Consider the following 15824-nt stretch of genomic DNA (forward strand, 5'->3'; position numbering starts at 1 on the left):
TGACAAAGTGACAAAATTAGTGGACCAGAGGAATGCCGTCGATATAGTTTACTTGGACTTCAGTAAGGCATTTGATAAGGTAGACCATAACCTACTACTAGATAAAGTAGAAGCATGTGGGTTGGACAGCATCACCACCAGATGGATTCGTAACTGGCTGACCAACCGCACTCAACGTGTAGTCCTCAATGGAACTGTATCTACATGGAGGGAGGTATGCAGTGGAGTACCCCAAGGGTCTGTTTTGGGCCCAGTACTCTTCGACATCTTCATCAATGATTTGGATGAGGGAATAAATGGGGAACTCATCAAATTTGCAGATGACAACAAGCTGGCAGGAACAGCCAACACTCCAGAAGATAGGCTAAAGATACAGAAGGATCTTGACAAACTTGAACATTGGGCACTATCTAATATAATGAAATTCAATGGTGAAAAGAGTAAGGTTCTACATTTAGGCAACAAAAATGAAATGCACAGGTACACTATAGGTGGTACCTTACTCAACAGTAGTAACTGTGAAAGGGATCTTGGAGTTCTAGTTGACAACAATTTAAATATGAGCCAGCAGTGTGCAGCAGCTGCCAAAAAGCCAACACAGTTCTAGGCTGCATCAACAGAGGGATAGAATAAAGATCACATGAACTGTTATTACCACTTTATAATGCCTTGGTAAGGCCACACTTGGAATACTGCATTCAGTTTTGGTCACAACGATGTAGAAAAGATGTGAAGACTCTAGAAAGAGTGCAGAGAAGATAAACAAAGATGATTAGGGGACTGGAGACTAAAAGATATGAAGAACGTTTGCAGGAACTGGATATGTCTAATTTCATAGAAAGAAGGACTAGGGGAGACATGATAGCAGTGTTCCAATATCTCAGGGGTTGCCACAAAGAAGAGGAAGTCAAACTATTTTCAAAGGCACCTGAGGGTAGAACAAGAAGCAATGGGTGGAAACTAATCAAGGAGAGAAGCAACTTAGAACTAAGGAGAAACTTCCTGACAGTTAGAACAATTAATCAGTGGAACAGCTTGCCTCCAGAAGTTGTGAATGCCCCAACACTGAAAGTCTTTACGAAGATATTGGATAGCCATTTGTCTGAAACCGTATAGTGTTTCCTGCCTAGGCAGGGGGCTGGACTAGAAGACCTCCAAGGTCCCTTCCAACTCTGCTATTGTATTGTATTGTGAGGAATGAATGAATGAATGAATGAATGAAGGAAGGAAGGAAGGAAGGAAGGAAGGAAGGAAGGAAGGAAGGAAACATTTCCCCTATATGATTCCCATTTTACATACTCATAATAGGTTCCTGCTGAAATAGAAATTTTATAAACATCATCACAGCAAATGAACTGATTAGCAACAGCAGTAGTAGTCAGATAATATGTATATCTGCATTAGGAGTCTACTTAGAATTGTCAGAGGCTGTCTTGTTTCCTTGGCAACCTGATAGTAAACAATTTTACAAGAATATATGTCAAGAGAGTAACAAGAAAAAAATAGAATATGTTGGTCTCTATCTGAAAGATAGCTGGTTACATTATCAAATACAGAGTGAAAACAGTGTGTAGACTGGTATGGTGATCAGGAGGGAATAAGATTACAGAAAGAAAAAGGTTTATATGAAAAGCATCAACTCCAAATTATTTTCCTATCTTAATTTTCTCTGAGTTGTAGATTTATCATTTTAAATTTCTTTGATTGTCTTTGATCTTAGGGCCAAATATATGAAACAGCTTTGTGATACACTTGTTGCACTGTTTCATTAAAGGAATGTTGGAGAACAGATCTTTAAATTATTTTATCATCCTTGGTTTTCAAGGAACAGAAGATGCTTTTTCACCACAGCTGTGTTATTATTATTATTTTTGTTAAAACCTAACTTCTTTGACGATTAAAAGAAGTAAAATAAGCTAATGTGAATGGTTATTTATCATAATTGCTCGACTTTGCATACTAAATGACATGTAGTTTGGCAGCAGCTATAATTTAGCATTTTTCCTGTATCTTTATGCTTTAATATTTACCTAATCTATTTACTGAATGCTGGTATCCTGGCATATTTGAACTAGCTAGTCAAATGAGAACATACAATGAAACCACATTCAAAATGCAGATGTTTTGAGAATGAGAGCTATAGAGATAAAGGAGCTGAAAGATTCCTAGACAGCATGCTAGATGAGAACAGCTTTGATAGGTAGGTCAGTTTAGATTAGAAGGATCCAAGTCTATTGCTTTTCTAAAAAAAGTATCTGAATCGTTATATTGCTAGTGATGTCGTAATTGTTGATATCACAAATCAAAATAGCATGGAAGGCAATCAGCAGTGAGCAAAAAGCAGGGTGTGCTTGCAGCAGCAGGTAGCAGCCTACAGAAGCCTGAGAGATTTCAGCCTCTGGGAGAAGATGCAAAAAATCCATTTTGGATGAGAAGGAGGAAAGAAGCTAACTCAATTTGCCTATGGGAAGGCTAAGAGAGAAAAGCTATGTCATGTGGCCATGTTTTTAAATGATGATTGATACATCATTTTTAACCTGGAATTAAAGGATTGTGAATATAGCCATTTCCCCATCTTTCCTACCTTCTTACTGTCTCTAATCCCTAGAAATCCTTTATCTATACACAGCGATGGCGAACCTTTTTTGGCTCATGTGCCACCAGTGGGGGGAGTGCAGGGGGGTCATGTGAGGGCGTGCCACACCCATAATGCAATGTGCGACTCCCCCAGTGCGCATGCGCGCACAACAGGTAGGCGACCCCCCATTTTTACATGCTTTTTTCACCCTCCCCAGGCTCCAGAGGCTTTATAGGAGCCTGGGGAGGGTGAAAAGAGCCTCCCCCCCCAGAGGCCCTCCGGAGGTTTCAGGGACCATCTAGAGGCTTCCCTGAAGCCTTCGGAGCGTTTAAAACGACCCTCCGAGCAAACCGGAAGTGACTTCCGGTTTGCTCGGAGGGTCATTTTAAGCATTCTGAAGGCTTCAGGGAAGCCTCCGGACCATCCCTGAAGCCTCCGGAGGACCTCCGCAGGGGCAGGGGAGGCTCTTTTCGCCCTCCCCAGGCTCCTATAAAGCCTCTGGAGCCTGGGGAGGGCGAAAAAAGCATGTAAAAACGGGGAGCTCAGCTGGCCAGTGCGCGCATGCACGCTGGCCAGCTGACAGGGCAGCGTCTCGCGTGCCCTGACAAATGGCTCCTCGTGCCACCTGTGTCACGCGTGCCATAGGTTCGCCATCACTGATCTATACAGTGCTGGACAACAAATAAGTCAGACTATATTTGAAATGTGTCAATGCTTCTCTATTTGTTCTAAATATTGATTGCATTCTAAGCTAGGTGGTAAGAGAAAGGATTCAACATAACTAAGAAAAGCTATCAATCCCATCTTTTTTTTATAACTAGCACCAAGCTTATTTAAGTATTCTCAAAGAACGTTTAAAGTAATTGACTCTATATATTTAAATAATGTATTAAATTACAGCATGATTTTCAGAACAGCTATAAGATTCTATAGCTCTATAGACATATAGCAAAGCACATGAGCCTATCAGTTCTTCTCAATATGTCATTAAAGTTTTCTAAAGGACACTTCCATAAAATATGGTTCAGCATTCTGAAAAATGTTGGTCTGTGCTGAAAACTTTGTCCTCCCTTTGAAATTTATACACCTCAAGTAACATTCTGAAAAAGTAAGTTGATCTGGCTAATTAGCTCCAGGTACTTTTAAGGAACTTACAACACAACAATAAACCCTTCCAAACTGTTTTGTATCAACTGATTCACAACCTCCTGAAAATTCATTAGCCAAATTCTGTTCCTTTAAAGTTGATTGACAATGGTTTTTCAAAAGGGGATGTACAGTTATGAAATATCTCTCATCTAGCGTCTCTTAAGTACTACTGTACTTTTTAAATTGCAAAATCTCCTTTGTGAAATAAGTCTTGCTAAGATATTTAGATGTTCTGGTATAAATTGATTATATTGGTTTTATTAATATGTAAATGTAATAATGATATGATATATTATATATATATGATATATGGTATGATGTATGATGTATGATGTATGATGTATGATATATGCTATGCTATGCTATGATATAATAATAGTAAGCAGTATTACAAGACATATTTTTGCTTTATGATGCTTGTTTCATCAGTCAGTTTGGGAGATGTGGCTCAGAAAAGTTAAAGTAAATAAGTAACTGCTACCATAACTGCAGCATAAAATTATACATTATTTTGCTTTTATGCATCAATGGGAACAGGTAAGGCAGAGGTTCTTATATGTACACAAAAGGAGTTTCAAAAACAAGTAACCTGAATAATTCAATTTTTCTGTACTTTATTAATGTATAAAACATGAAAAGATGGAATTGTGATATTGTGATATTGTACTTATATTTTGATAGTATCTTTAGCTCCTCACCATCACAGCTAGGCAATGCATGATTCCACTGATGGTTTCTTTCACACACAAGTGGCTCATCATCACTCAGAGTATAACCCGGATCACAGCTAAATGTTACCGTAGATCGGATACTGAAATTATTTCCAAGGCGGTGGCCATTTACTGGAATTCCTGGGTCAAGGCAAGAGTCGGATTCCAGTGTGACACCTGATCAGGATAGAGAAAACAATTCCAAGCCAAATTAGATTTTTTAAATCCCCAAATATTTTTCTATTATTTCCATAATCATTATTTTAAAAAAAACAGGATCAAAAAACTCCAATACTGATTTAAGGAAGTGAATAATTAAATGAATATAAAAAATGCAGTATATCTAACACATGACATCCAGATGTTTATTTATTTAAATTATCCTCTCATATATTTAGATTTTAGCTTTTTAGCTAACAGTGAGAAGAATTAACCAGTGGAAGAGCTTGCCTTCAGAAGATGTGGATGCTTCATCACTGGAGGTTTTTAAGATCAGAGTGGACAACCACTTGTTTGAAATAGTATAGGATCTCCTCCTTGAACAGAGTGTTGGACTAGAAGACCCCTCAGAGTGTTGGACTAGAAGACCTCCAAGACCCCTTCCAACTGTGTTTTTCTATTCTATTCTACTTTATTATAAGGCTACCTTAACAGAACCTTGCATGTACAAAAGTACAAATTTCCCACATTCTCTTTACAGCCTGATAACTTTGGATGGATTCCTTATGAGCCTCTTTCTCTGCCCATTATGCAGCTATAGGCTATGTCCTCTCTTATCTGACAATTCCCTAAGCAGCATCTCTTCCCTCATCTTCCAAGATCATTCCCACATACCACTAGAAATGCGAGACTAGTTGGTGTACAGTAAAGCATCTATTACTCGTAATTTATCCTTCACTTAAAATGCTGAAATACTATATGTCAAAAGAATTTTGCAACATCGAACAGAAGGCATTCATCTATCTTAGCTTCAGTCATTAGGCTGCTTTCTATAGACTGCTGGACTAGGTTTGAGAAGTGGTGGCCCCACTATATATAAATGTATGTATGTTTCTTTCTCTTTCTGTTCTAGCCACTTTTTAAAGAGGCATGATTGAGAGTTTCACTGTTCGGTTTGGTGTCAGCAGTGCCTCAGACATTAGGTCCATACAGAGAGTGGTAAGGACAGCCAAGAAGATTATAGGAAGGTCGCTTCCTGTTTTCAGGATACTGCTTATAAGAGTTATGTGCTTAGAGCTCAAAGCATTGTTAGAGACCCCACACACCCACTTTGTGGTCTGCTTCTATTGCTCCCCTCTAGGAGGAGGTTTTGAAGTATTTCTAACAAGACTACCAGATTCTGTAACACAGGAGTGTCTAATAAATTTTATTGATGGCCAATCAGGGTTGTGTTTGACCTTGGGGACTGGTGTGGGCATGGCCAAGTTGACGTCACTCACGTCAGGGCACCTGTGGTGGCCTGAGTGCTCTATCAATGAAAGAGGCTCCTGATTTCCGTTTTTGGCTGCGAGGCCTCCTACAACCAGCGAAAATGAAGCTCGGATGGGCCACACGTTCCCCCCCCAGGTCCCATTTGCAGCCGAAATGGTCTCCTGCAGCTCGCTGCCACCAAAAACGGAGCTCCATTTTCACTGGCAGAGGGCTGCAGGAGGTCATCACGGTAAACAATGGGGCTTGGGTGGGGGCACACGCAGCCCTCCTGAGCTTCATTTTTTCCTGCAGAGGCATTGTGGCCTAGTCCTTTACTGTTTCCAGGGTAGCCCCATGGGCAAGATCTAAGCACCCCACATGCCAGATCTGGCCCCCAGGCCTTGAGTTTGACACCCCTGCTTTAACAGCTTTGTTCTCTATTCCACCCATCTGGTAAACTCGCAAGATTCATTTTTCTCATCATGTACATGTATGCATATGAACTAGACAGCGTTGTTTCTATGTGTCGTTTAATATATGTGGGTATGTGGGTATATGCATAATTTTGTATTTATTCATTTATTGACATGTTTATGTAGTGTATATTGGAGGTGGTGTGAGAGGTGTATACAACAGAATTTTACAATGTATGCCGATTAGTGTACATTCAAAGTGACAATAAAATTATTTCTAAGTCTTCCTACAGCAGTACGCCAATTCTGAATGCATGCTGCTGCAGCTGGCCACCCAAGACAGAATAGGGTATAATAAGTGGACATCCTCTCTGCTGTATAAGTTTCTTTTCCTGAGCTAGCCAGAATGATCTCAGCTGATTACCCTTGGCTCCTTATCCTAGGGGATTTCAATGAGATTGTTCCACTAGGAGCAGTTTGAAATGCCATGTCCTTCATAACAACTCAGCTGGCATGTGGCCTAACACACAGAGCAGGATACAGAATTTAGTTCCTATTCAGGTAGAATTGATAATCTAAAGACAGAGGTGTCCCTCAAGGCTCTGTTCTTATAGACAAATGTTTCCAGTCTTAGACTGGCATCATGTACCATATAAAGCTCTTCAGTGATGGAGTAAAGGCTAAAACAGTTCAATCCAAATAAGGGTTGTTTTTGGAATTTACTTAGGGAAGTTCCTGTTGCAGTTCTTTTTAACTCAGAAATATAGACTCAAAGCACTGGAAATGGAAGACAGGAAGTTGGGTTTTGAGATCTTCCTTCAGTAGCTGGGGGAGATTCCCCTCCCCTATTTCCAAGGTTTCCAACTGTGGGCCTACTCCATATTAATCCAAACCAATCAGGGAGTTTCATTAGTAAAACAGCCAACATTTGCAACTCTGAGTTCATGAATGTTCATAGGATCCATCAGTTCCTTAAAGAGAGGCAGCAAATGAGCTGATTTGGATCTTAATCATGCCATTTCTGGATTTTTGCAGCAATCTGTTAGTCAAATTACCCAATGCATCTTCCTCCCCCCTGATATTTATCCACAACAGTGCAGTTTTCACTGCTCTGAACCACCTCTATTATTGATGTGTTATTATCAATTATTGCAATGGTAAATTTGCTTGTAGATTTTGATCCTGTAAACTGTACCTAATTATCTAATCATAACCATCTGCTAACTTCAGTTTATGGTGTGCATGAAAAATAAAACTGCTGCTGGTGCTACTACTATATGATTTTCTAGATATCAGAATTATTATCGTAAATCAGAAAGTAAAAAATCAATTACAGTGTTTCGGCTACATGCAAGGTGGCAGTTTCTGAGTGGTTTGAACATAAATAACGCTGAAGACAGCTGTTGCAAATGAAGATTTCCCACTCTATTCATAGAGAGGGACAGAGGACCATTGCTCAATTACACTGAAACCCCAATATAAACAAGATGTTATATTGGTACAAAACTTTTACGCTTTATTTATCTAAAACATTCTCATCTCAACTGTATATCCCATTCTATGCAATTCACAGTGGCTAACAAATAATAAAAATAATGCATCAAACCAATAGATACATATTCTATTTATGGCCCAGTCTCCTAATACATTTAATTAATTGAGGAAAAAGATCAGACTTACTCTCATAGTGAATTAAGAAACCAACACTAGAACGGCTGTTGTCCGTGGTGAATAACAGATACATAAAATTGCCTGTACTAATAAGAAACTGTGGTGCTTGGGTACCATGATATTCCCCAATTAATGGTGATGAACCACTTGATCCATCTCTGACTTCCAATGTATCATAATTTACTTCTGTTTGAAACCTAACAACAAAAGATAAGTTTGTTCAGAATTTGCAAAGTAGGCAGCATACAAGTGTAATAACTAAATAAATCAGAATAATCATAAACACAATTCAGGGCATGTTTCTGTAATCTCTAGCAATAATATTTCTGAGAAGAAGTAGAAGTAATTGATAATTGATTTAGTCTTCATATCTTCTTTACGCTTTATAATGATTTCATATTGTACAGGAAAATACACAACCCACCATAGTTGGCAAACTATATCCCTGAAAGCAGGATGGGCTGGGGCATTTGGAAGGATCAAAGGCCATTTATGATCTCACGAAACTCAGAATACATGAAACATATCAGTCAAATGAATAAACCACTTGTCTGATTTTATATATATGTTGTATATGTTGTATATGTTGTATATATATGTTGTATTTGTACTGATAAATAAATAAAGGGAGACTAGTATAGATCTATTTCGAGCTAATTAGTATAAAATTTGTGTTACAACCCCTGGTATGCCTATATATATAAAATCTAGGGATCATAATTCAATGGTAGAACTCATATTTTCGATTTGTAAAATCCAACTTAGGAAAGTTCACAATTAGTATCTGTACAATCCAAAATTCAATCCTTACCACTTCTGGATAAACAATCCCATCTATAAAGACAGACTTAGAAGAGCAACTAACAAGTAGTTATTAACAATGGACTAGGCGAATTGTTTTTAGCCTTAGTAACTTTAAAATATGTGGTCTTCAACTCCCAGAATTATCTAGCTACATTCTGAGAGTTGAGGTCTGCATAAAATTGCCAATATTGAGAAACACTGGCCTAGAACAACTAATACTCTAGTTAATATATAACATTATACAATAGCTTTCTAAAAAAAGTATGCATGAAAAACATAAGATATTTCCACTTCCACATAACTGAGAGTTTGATGCAAAGGACTCTTAAATCTTTATCTACACAATTTGTAGAGGTTTAGTAGTTGTTCAACAATGTTAGGCCTTAAGTAAAGAAAATTATTAACCTTATGGTGAAATTAATTAAATAAGTAAAAATAGAAAAATGAGTGAAACGGCACTCTGTGTTTTCCACAGTTACACAAAATGTCAGTTGCCAATTTGATACTAAGAGAAGCATTCTCTTTTATTCCAGTCAAGTTTTCCACACTTTGGGAATGAACAATTTTCAAAGTTATTTTTATTATGTTTATGTTTATTTATTTTGTCAAGCATATATAAGATAACAGATATAAGTATAAATATGATTATGATTATGAATACAGGAAATGGATATGAATAAGTGGGTACAGTAGGCATGATGGTGCACTTATGCACCCCCCTTAGAGACCTCTTATGAATGGGGTGAGGTCAACAGTAGATAGTCTAAGGTTAAAGTTGTGGGGGTTTGGCACAGAAACAGAGTCAGGTAGTGCATTCTACGCATTGATCATTCTGTTACTGAATTTTCTGCAATTGAGTTTGGAGCGGTTTACCTTAAGTTTGTATCTATTGTGTACTCGTGTATTGCTGCGGTTGAAGCTGAAATTCTGCATCAAATACACTCAGTTCCATCATGCGGCTGGTCTAAAAGTTAGACTTACGTGTAGCACCATCTAATTGTGTCCAAATATTGTAGATTCACCTGACAGCCTTTCCAACTAGAACAAAAGAAGCCCTTTGCTTCTGTTTGTCTGTTCAAGCCTTTCCCCCTCCTGTTTACAAAGCATCCCTGAAGGCATTCATGCAGAAACACAGCAGTCTTGCCGTGCAAGATTCTTATCCTTTTGGCTACAGAGATGAAGAAAGGGTTTGCGCTGTTAAAGGAGTGACACATCCAGGAAATCTATCATGGGACTGATTTGTTTGATCTCAGGTAAGGATAGTGGCAAAAGGTCCTGTGTTCCTAAAGTACTCCTGTTTGACCTGGCTTATGAACTTTCCTTTCCGTGTAATAAAGAGGGCACAAGAATGTTGTTACACATAGTCATTTTCACTTCTTTGCACAAACATTCATTGTTCATAAGGGACTATTTTGCATTTCTTGAGCTTTTCTTTTTCATTCCTTTTAACATCTTTAGTAAATAATCTACTAAGATATACAAATTTATCTACACATTTATCTCAATTTTATCTACTGATACGTCTATGTAGTGTTTGCATTTTTTTTTCTCTGTCAAACACCACTACCTTGGTCTTTGATAAATCAACTCTTGGAATCCTTGGCATCAATCCTGCTCCATGGCAATCCTGCTCCATGGCAATCTGACCTTTGCTGCAATCCATCTGGATTATCGGCTAAGAGAACTGAATGATCTGCCTACAAAGGTCCGTGTGCATTCACATCCTCAGCCAACACAACTTTAACAACATTACTTATGCATTTACCCATAGCAGCATTAAGAACCAAGGGAAATGCATATGTTCTGGTTTACTCTCTACTCACTGTTGAACAATTTGCTAAGCAATCCATTTATAGTCACGACATAACATGTTACATCTATTCTACTGAGCAAACAATCTTCATTCTTGTATTGGCACAACATTTTCCATAATTCAGATGCACCCCAATTTCATATGTTTTCTCTAAGTCCAGAAATGTACCATATACGTTCTCAAGTTCAAATATTTCTCGGTGATTTGCTGGGCAGGAAAAAAATAAATGAACCACATTTCTAAAACTGTATTCATCCCCACCTCTTCAAATTTCCAATCAAAATTCTGTCAAACTGCAAATTCAAGGATTAACAATATGCAGCTCGTATTCGATTTAGTGACTGTTCGAAGTTACAACAGCACTAAAAAAAGTGACTTACAACCACTCCTCGTGTTTACAACTGTCACAGCATCCCCATAATCATGTGATCAAAATGTGGGCACTTGGCAAGCAACATGGATTTACAATGGTTGCAGCATCCCAAAGTCACATGACCACCACTTGTGACCTTCCTAGCTGGCTTGCGACTAGCAGAGTCAGTGGGGGAGGCCAGATTCACTTAACAACCACATGGTTCACTTAACTGCAGTGATTTGCTTAACGGCCATGGTAAAAAAGGTAATAAAATTAGGCAATTAACAACTGCCTTGCTTAGCAACCAAAGTTCTGGATTAAATTGTGATCATAACTCAAGGACCACCCTGTACACTTTAAAGGACCTCTCCTGATGGTGTTTCCTTTGGGTGTAAGATATTCTATGGATTAGCTTCTCCACAAGGCAACTTATTTCAAGCAAGAAGCTTCCAGTGGATCTGATAAGTTTGGTCACTTCTGGGTGTTGCTCACTGCCTACACAGATGAACATTCAGGAAAGAGTTCATGTTTAAAGAAAACCAGAATTTTTACTTGTTCAAGTCAAATTTGACAAAAATCATGCAAAATATTCAAAAAAAGCAAAATACTGAAATAATGTAAAAATTTGCTATAAGAAAACTTTGATAGCATTGATCAATAGATAAATCCAAAAGCTTTATCTTTTAAATCTGTTTAAATATGCATCCTACCCGGATGAGCACAACTATGGAGTAGTACCTCTCTCTCTCTCTCTCTCTCTCTCTCTCTCTCTCTCTCTCTCTCTCTCTCCATCCCTCCCTCCCTCCCTCCCTCCCTCCCTCCCTCCCTCCCTCTCTCTCTCTCTCTCCTCTACTGGAGACTCCTTAATTCTTTTCTTTTCTTTTTTTCATTTCCATCAACATGTCTATTCATTTTGTTTGTCTCTTTCAGTTTTAACTATTTTTGTTCTCTTTGACTACATCCTTTGCAACCTTTTCCTCTTTTTAAATAGTATACAATCTCTTTCAATTTAACTTATCATTCACCATGTATCTTTTTGCATACTTTCCATTAGCAAAACTCCATACATTCTGCAGGTACAACTTCATTCTTGAACTCTGTTCCAAGCAGCTTCTGTTTGAAGGGTGGGCAACTATGGCCCCTTTACATCCTGGGGACTTCAACTCCCAGAATTCATAATCAATAAGCGGTTCTTTTGTATTGCTCATATTTATCACCTCCTACCTATCTTTGGATGTGTTGACCAGTTTTAAGTGACTAATGGTCTTCCTGCTTTGGTCTGGTAAACTGTAAAGGGAACACATGGCTACAATCACTTTGTCTAACTGATTTATGAACCCAGCCAATCACTTGAATAAAGAAGAGAGAAGATGCAAACTTCCTCTTCACTATTCTCTGCATTTATGTGCTGATAAAATTTTTCCCTCTTATGATTGTTTGTTTGGAAACCATCAGTTGGAACAATCCATATTTCTATTTTTTATGATCTTTTTGTAAGTAACTTTTTATTTATATCAATTTATATATAATCATCTGCATTGTAGACCCTCTATAAAGCTGGAAAAAAAATCAACAACAAAGCATTTTCTAGTGCTTTATTTTTACTCACTTATCAAAGGTGATCTTAATGGAGTGCCCTTTCTTGCCTTCAATGACCCATTCACAGTTTAATGAATCTTTGTAGTACCCTGGCCATCCTGGTGGCAAAATGATGCCATTAGATGCGGTCAGGTGGCCACCACATGGTGCTGAAAAATAAATAACAATAATGACAATAACTAAATTGAGGTGTCAATTATGCTAAAATGTATTCATATTAACTTAAAGTGTTCCATGGCTGAATTTTAAAATTGGCTGCAATTTTGATGACAAATAATCCTTTGGCTCTGCCTTGTCTAATCATCTTAGTTTGTCACAAACACTACATTCAGAATAGGATTCAGTGCCTACTTGAAAAACAACCTTTGTTACCAACTGAAAACATTTTACTTCCTGCTTTTAGTCAATCTAACAGTGGTGCTCCATATAATCCACTGTGAATTTGCTATGCCCTGATCAAGCCTGCTTCACAATCACGTTGAATCTCAGTACATTTGTCTGCATTGGATAGTTTTAAAAATTTGATAAATAAAATAAAACAAATATGACCAAGATAAAATAATTGTTAAAGGTATTACAGCAAAATTCCTGCTCAATGTAACAACAGAATGATCTTGAGTCAACCACATCAGGCCTTTCAATCTATCCTCCTGTTCTCTTCTCCTCAATCACTTTAAATCAAATATTAAATGTGAAACATAATCAAATATTAAATGTGACTAACTTATATATGCAGCCAACATGCCATTAAATTCAGTTCCTCACTGTTTGTCATTTTTGTTTCATCCTGTTATACATAGCATTAGTTTATGATTTTTAATACACACACACATAAAATATCATATTTCATGCCACTTTCTATATTATCATTAGTTTGTATAATGATATTAAGTATATTGAGCACTTAATTCGTACACTTATACATCATAGTTCCGGATGTGTCGATGGACATCCATATATTAGCACTAATAAATGAACATTTCAAAGAACGTTCAATTCATTTTGATTTTAAATTTATATCAGTCTAGTATGATTATATGTATTGTCAATGTAAGTTCAGCCAGTACTGGGAATATAGTGTTCTATTGTGATACTACCAGAAAAGAAGAACCCTTGAATTATTCTACAAAATTTGCATTGAGGAAAGAGTGTATAAAGAGTGTGTAAAAGAAAAAAAGAGCAATCACTTGATTCTCAGAAATATATTGGAATTGAATTATTTATCTTTTAAATTCTGCTTTCTTCAATTGCCTCAGTAACGTATTTTCAACCTTGAGGATTTTAAATATGACTGGCAGAAAAAGCATCCATAACTTTGAATGTTTGTCTCTTATTAAAACTTATGTGGGTTTTTTTTCCTAGATTACAGGTAGTCCTCGACTTAGGACCACAATGAAGCCCCAAAATTTCTGTTGCCAAGTGAGACAGTTGTTAAGTGACTTTTACCCATTTTACAACCTTTCTCGCCACAGTTCTTAAGGGAATCACTGAAGTTGTTAAGTTAGTAATGCAGTTCTGAGGTGAATCTGGAATTCCCATTGACTTTTCTTGTCAGAAGGTCACAAAAGATGGTCACATGACCCCGGGATACTGCAACTGTCATAAATACATGCATCTGGATTTTGATCACATGACCATGGGGATCCTGCAGCAGTCATAAATGTGAAAAGTGGTCCTAAGTCACTTTTTTTGTGGCGCTGGAATAGTCGCTAAATGAAAAATTGTAAGTCAAGGACTACCTGCAGTTAGAAGCACCTGAGGGTTACAAGAGGCAAAATAATTATATTTATTCTTTCATTGGCTTTTTAAAATATCAATTCATATGACATACAGCTTACTCTGGCCTAATACATTTGGTTGCACTGATTATTATTATTAGCATTATTTGGCTTTGGGTCCTAACCCCAGTTCATCCAACAACATGGAATTCAGCCCTCAGCATTTTTGAGATTTAAAATAAGGACAAATTTATTTTAAAATTGATTTAAGAGAACATGCCAAATAAAGGGACTTTTGACCATGTTGTAATAATTGTTGTAAATGGATTGCAACACTCCTAGAATACAGCTTTGGGCATTGGTAGAAAATTGAGAAAATGGAATTACAGATTCTATTGTCTCCCTCCTCCATCTTTTTTCTTTTCTTTCTTTCACTGGAACTAAGGTGGAAAAATGCCTATGTTCTAGTTTCACTCAGACCTTTCTTTCAGCCAGTCAAGCATAATCATACTAAATTGTCTTCCAGCTATCTAGAGGGAATGGGATTTCGAAATTGAGTTTCCAATTGCCAGAAGAGGGGCAAATGTCTGTCATAAAAAAAGAGAGAATTCTTCCAACCAACTTAAGCCATTACATTTAAGAGCTATTCTTCGATGAAATCAAATCGTGGGGGACAAAAATGGTAGAATTAAATGTGAAAGAGTATTTTGTGTGATTTGAAAGTATTTCCATAAACAATCCTTCTAAACCTGTTCAATCATTTCTATTTATAGGAATTTCTCTGGGTTTTCAATAAAGGAATCTAAAAAGCTTTCTTGCTGATCTACTTTTGCATGTGGAGAAAGGTGGATGATCGCAGCTACCTCTGAAAACCAATTCAGCCTATCTGGTTTTAATCTCAGTTTATTTATTTAATAGCACATATTTGAAAATCAGGAATAAATGTGAATTATAAAATAGGTCATCAAATGCAGTTCAAATGAAAATAGTGCAATAAAAGACAAATGTATAAATCAAAACAAATGTTTATATGTATTTATTTTAAGACTGACTCGTCACTCTGTAGTAATCAGTTCTCAAATTGATATGCCATAAAAAAGGAACAAAATTATTGTATTAAACCAATTCAAAGCAGAAGTTTAAATTAACATATTAAAATCAATGGAAGGTAGCAAAAGCAAAATAATTGTCATAATAAATAAATTGTAAACAGAGAGTTTAAATTTAGAATTGCAACAACCTCAAGTACTAAGTAATTAAAATTGATCAAGAAAATAGAAAATATTAATAAGAAATATATAAATATTTCTTCCTGAAAATGTATTTCATAGCTAGAGCTGGGGACAACTACTAAAAGTCCACCCTCTGAGTAGTGATCTATCACATCTTAGATTATGGGTGCACTTGGAAAAGATCCTATGATGTACTAACAATTCAGGTAGCAACATCTGGAAAAGGCCTACCACCTTCCAATACTTTTACCACAAAACATTAATTTTATTGATAAAACCACTTTGAACTAGACCTAGAAACAATTAGACCACTGTTGTATATTATACATTATGAAATACTGACATAATACTGATAATACAAAGTTACAGTTA

General features: G+C 36.9%; 1 protein-coding gene across 1 annotated transcript in view; it reads right to left on the reverse strand.

Annotated features, from left to right (window-relative positions):
• Positions 1 to 15824, reverse strand: part of CSMD1 (CUB and Sushi multiple domains 1) — a gene marked incomplete at its 5' end in the record, with an annotated part of 1188747 nt that overhangs the window by 237729 nt on the left and 935194 nt on the right. The window contains 3 exons of the mRNA XM_081942958.1: positions 4426 to 4614; positions 7941 to 8128; positions 12513 to 12651. Coding sequence (XP_081799084.1) covers positions 4426 to 4614; positions 7941 to 8128; positions 12513 to 12651 — 516 coding nt within the window. The remainder of the gene's footprint in view (positions 1 to 4425; positions 4615 to 7940; positions 8129 to 12512; positions 12652 to 15824) is intronic.

The sequence above is a fragment of the Natrix helvetica genome (assembly GCF_964273705.1).
Source record: "Natrix helvetica genome assembly, chromosome: 2".
Lineage (NCBI taxonomy): Eukaryota > Metazoa > Chordata > Lepidosauria > Squamata > Natricidae > Natrix > Natrix helvetica.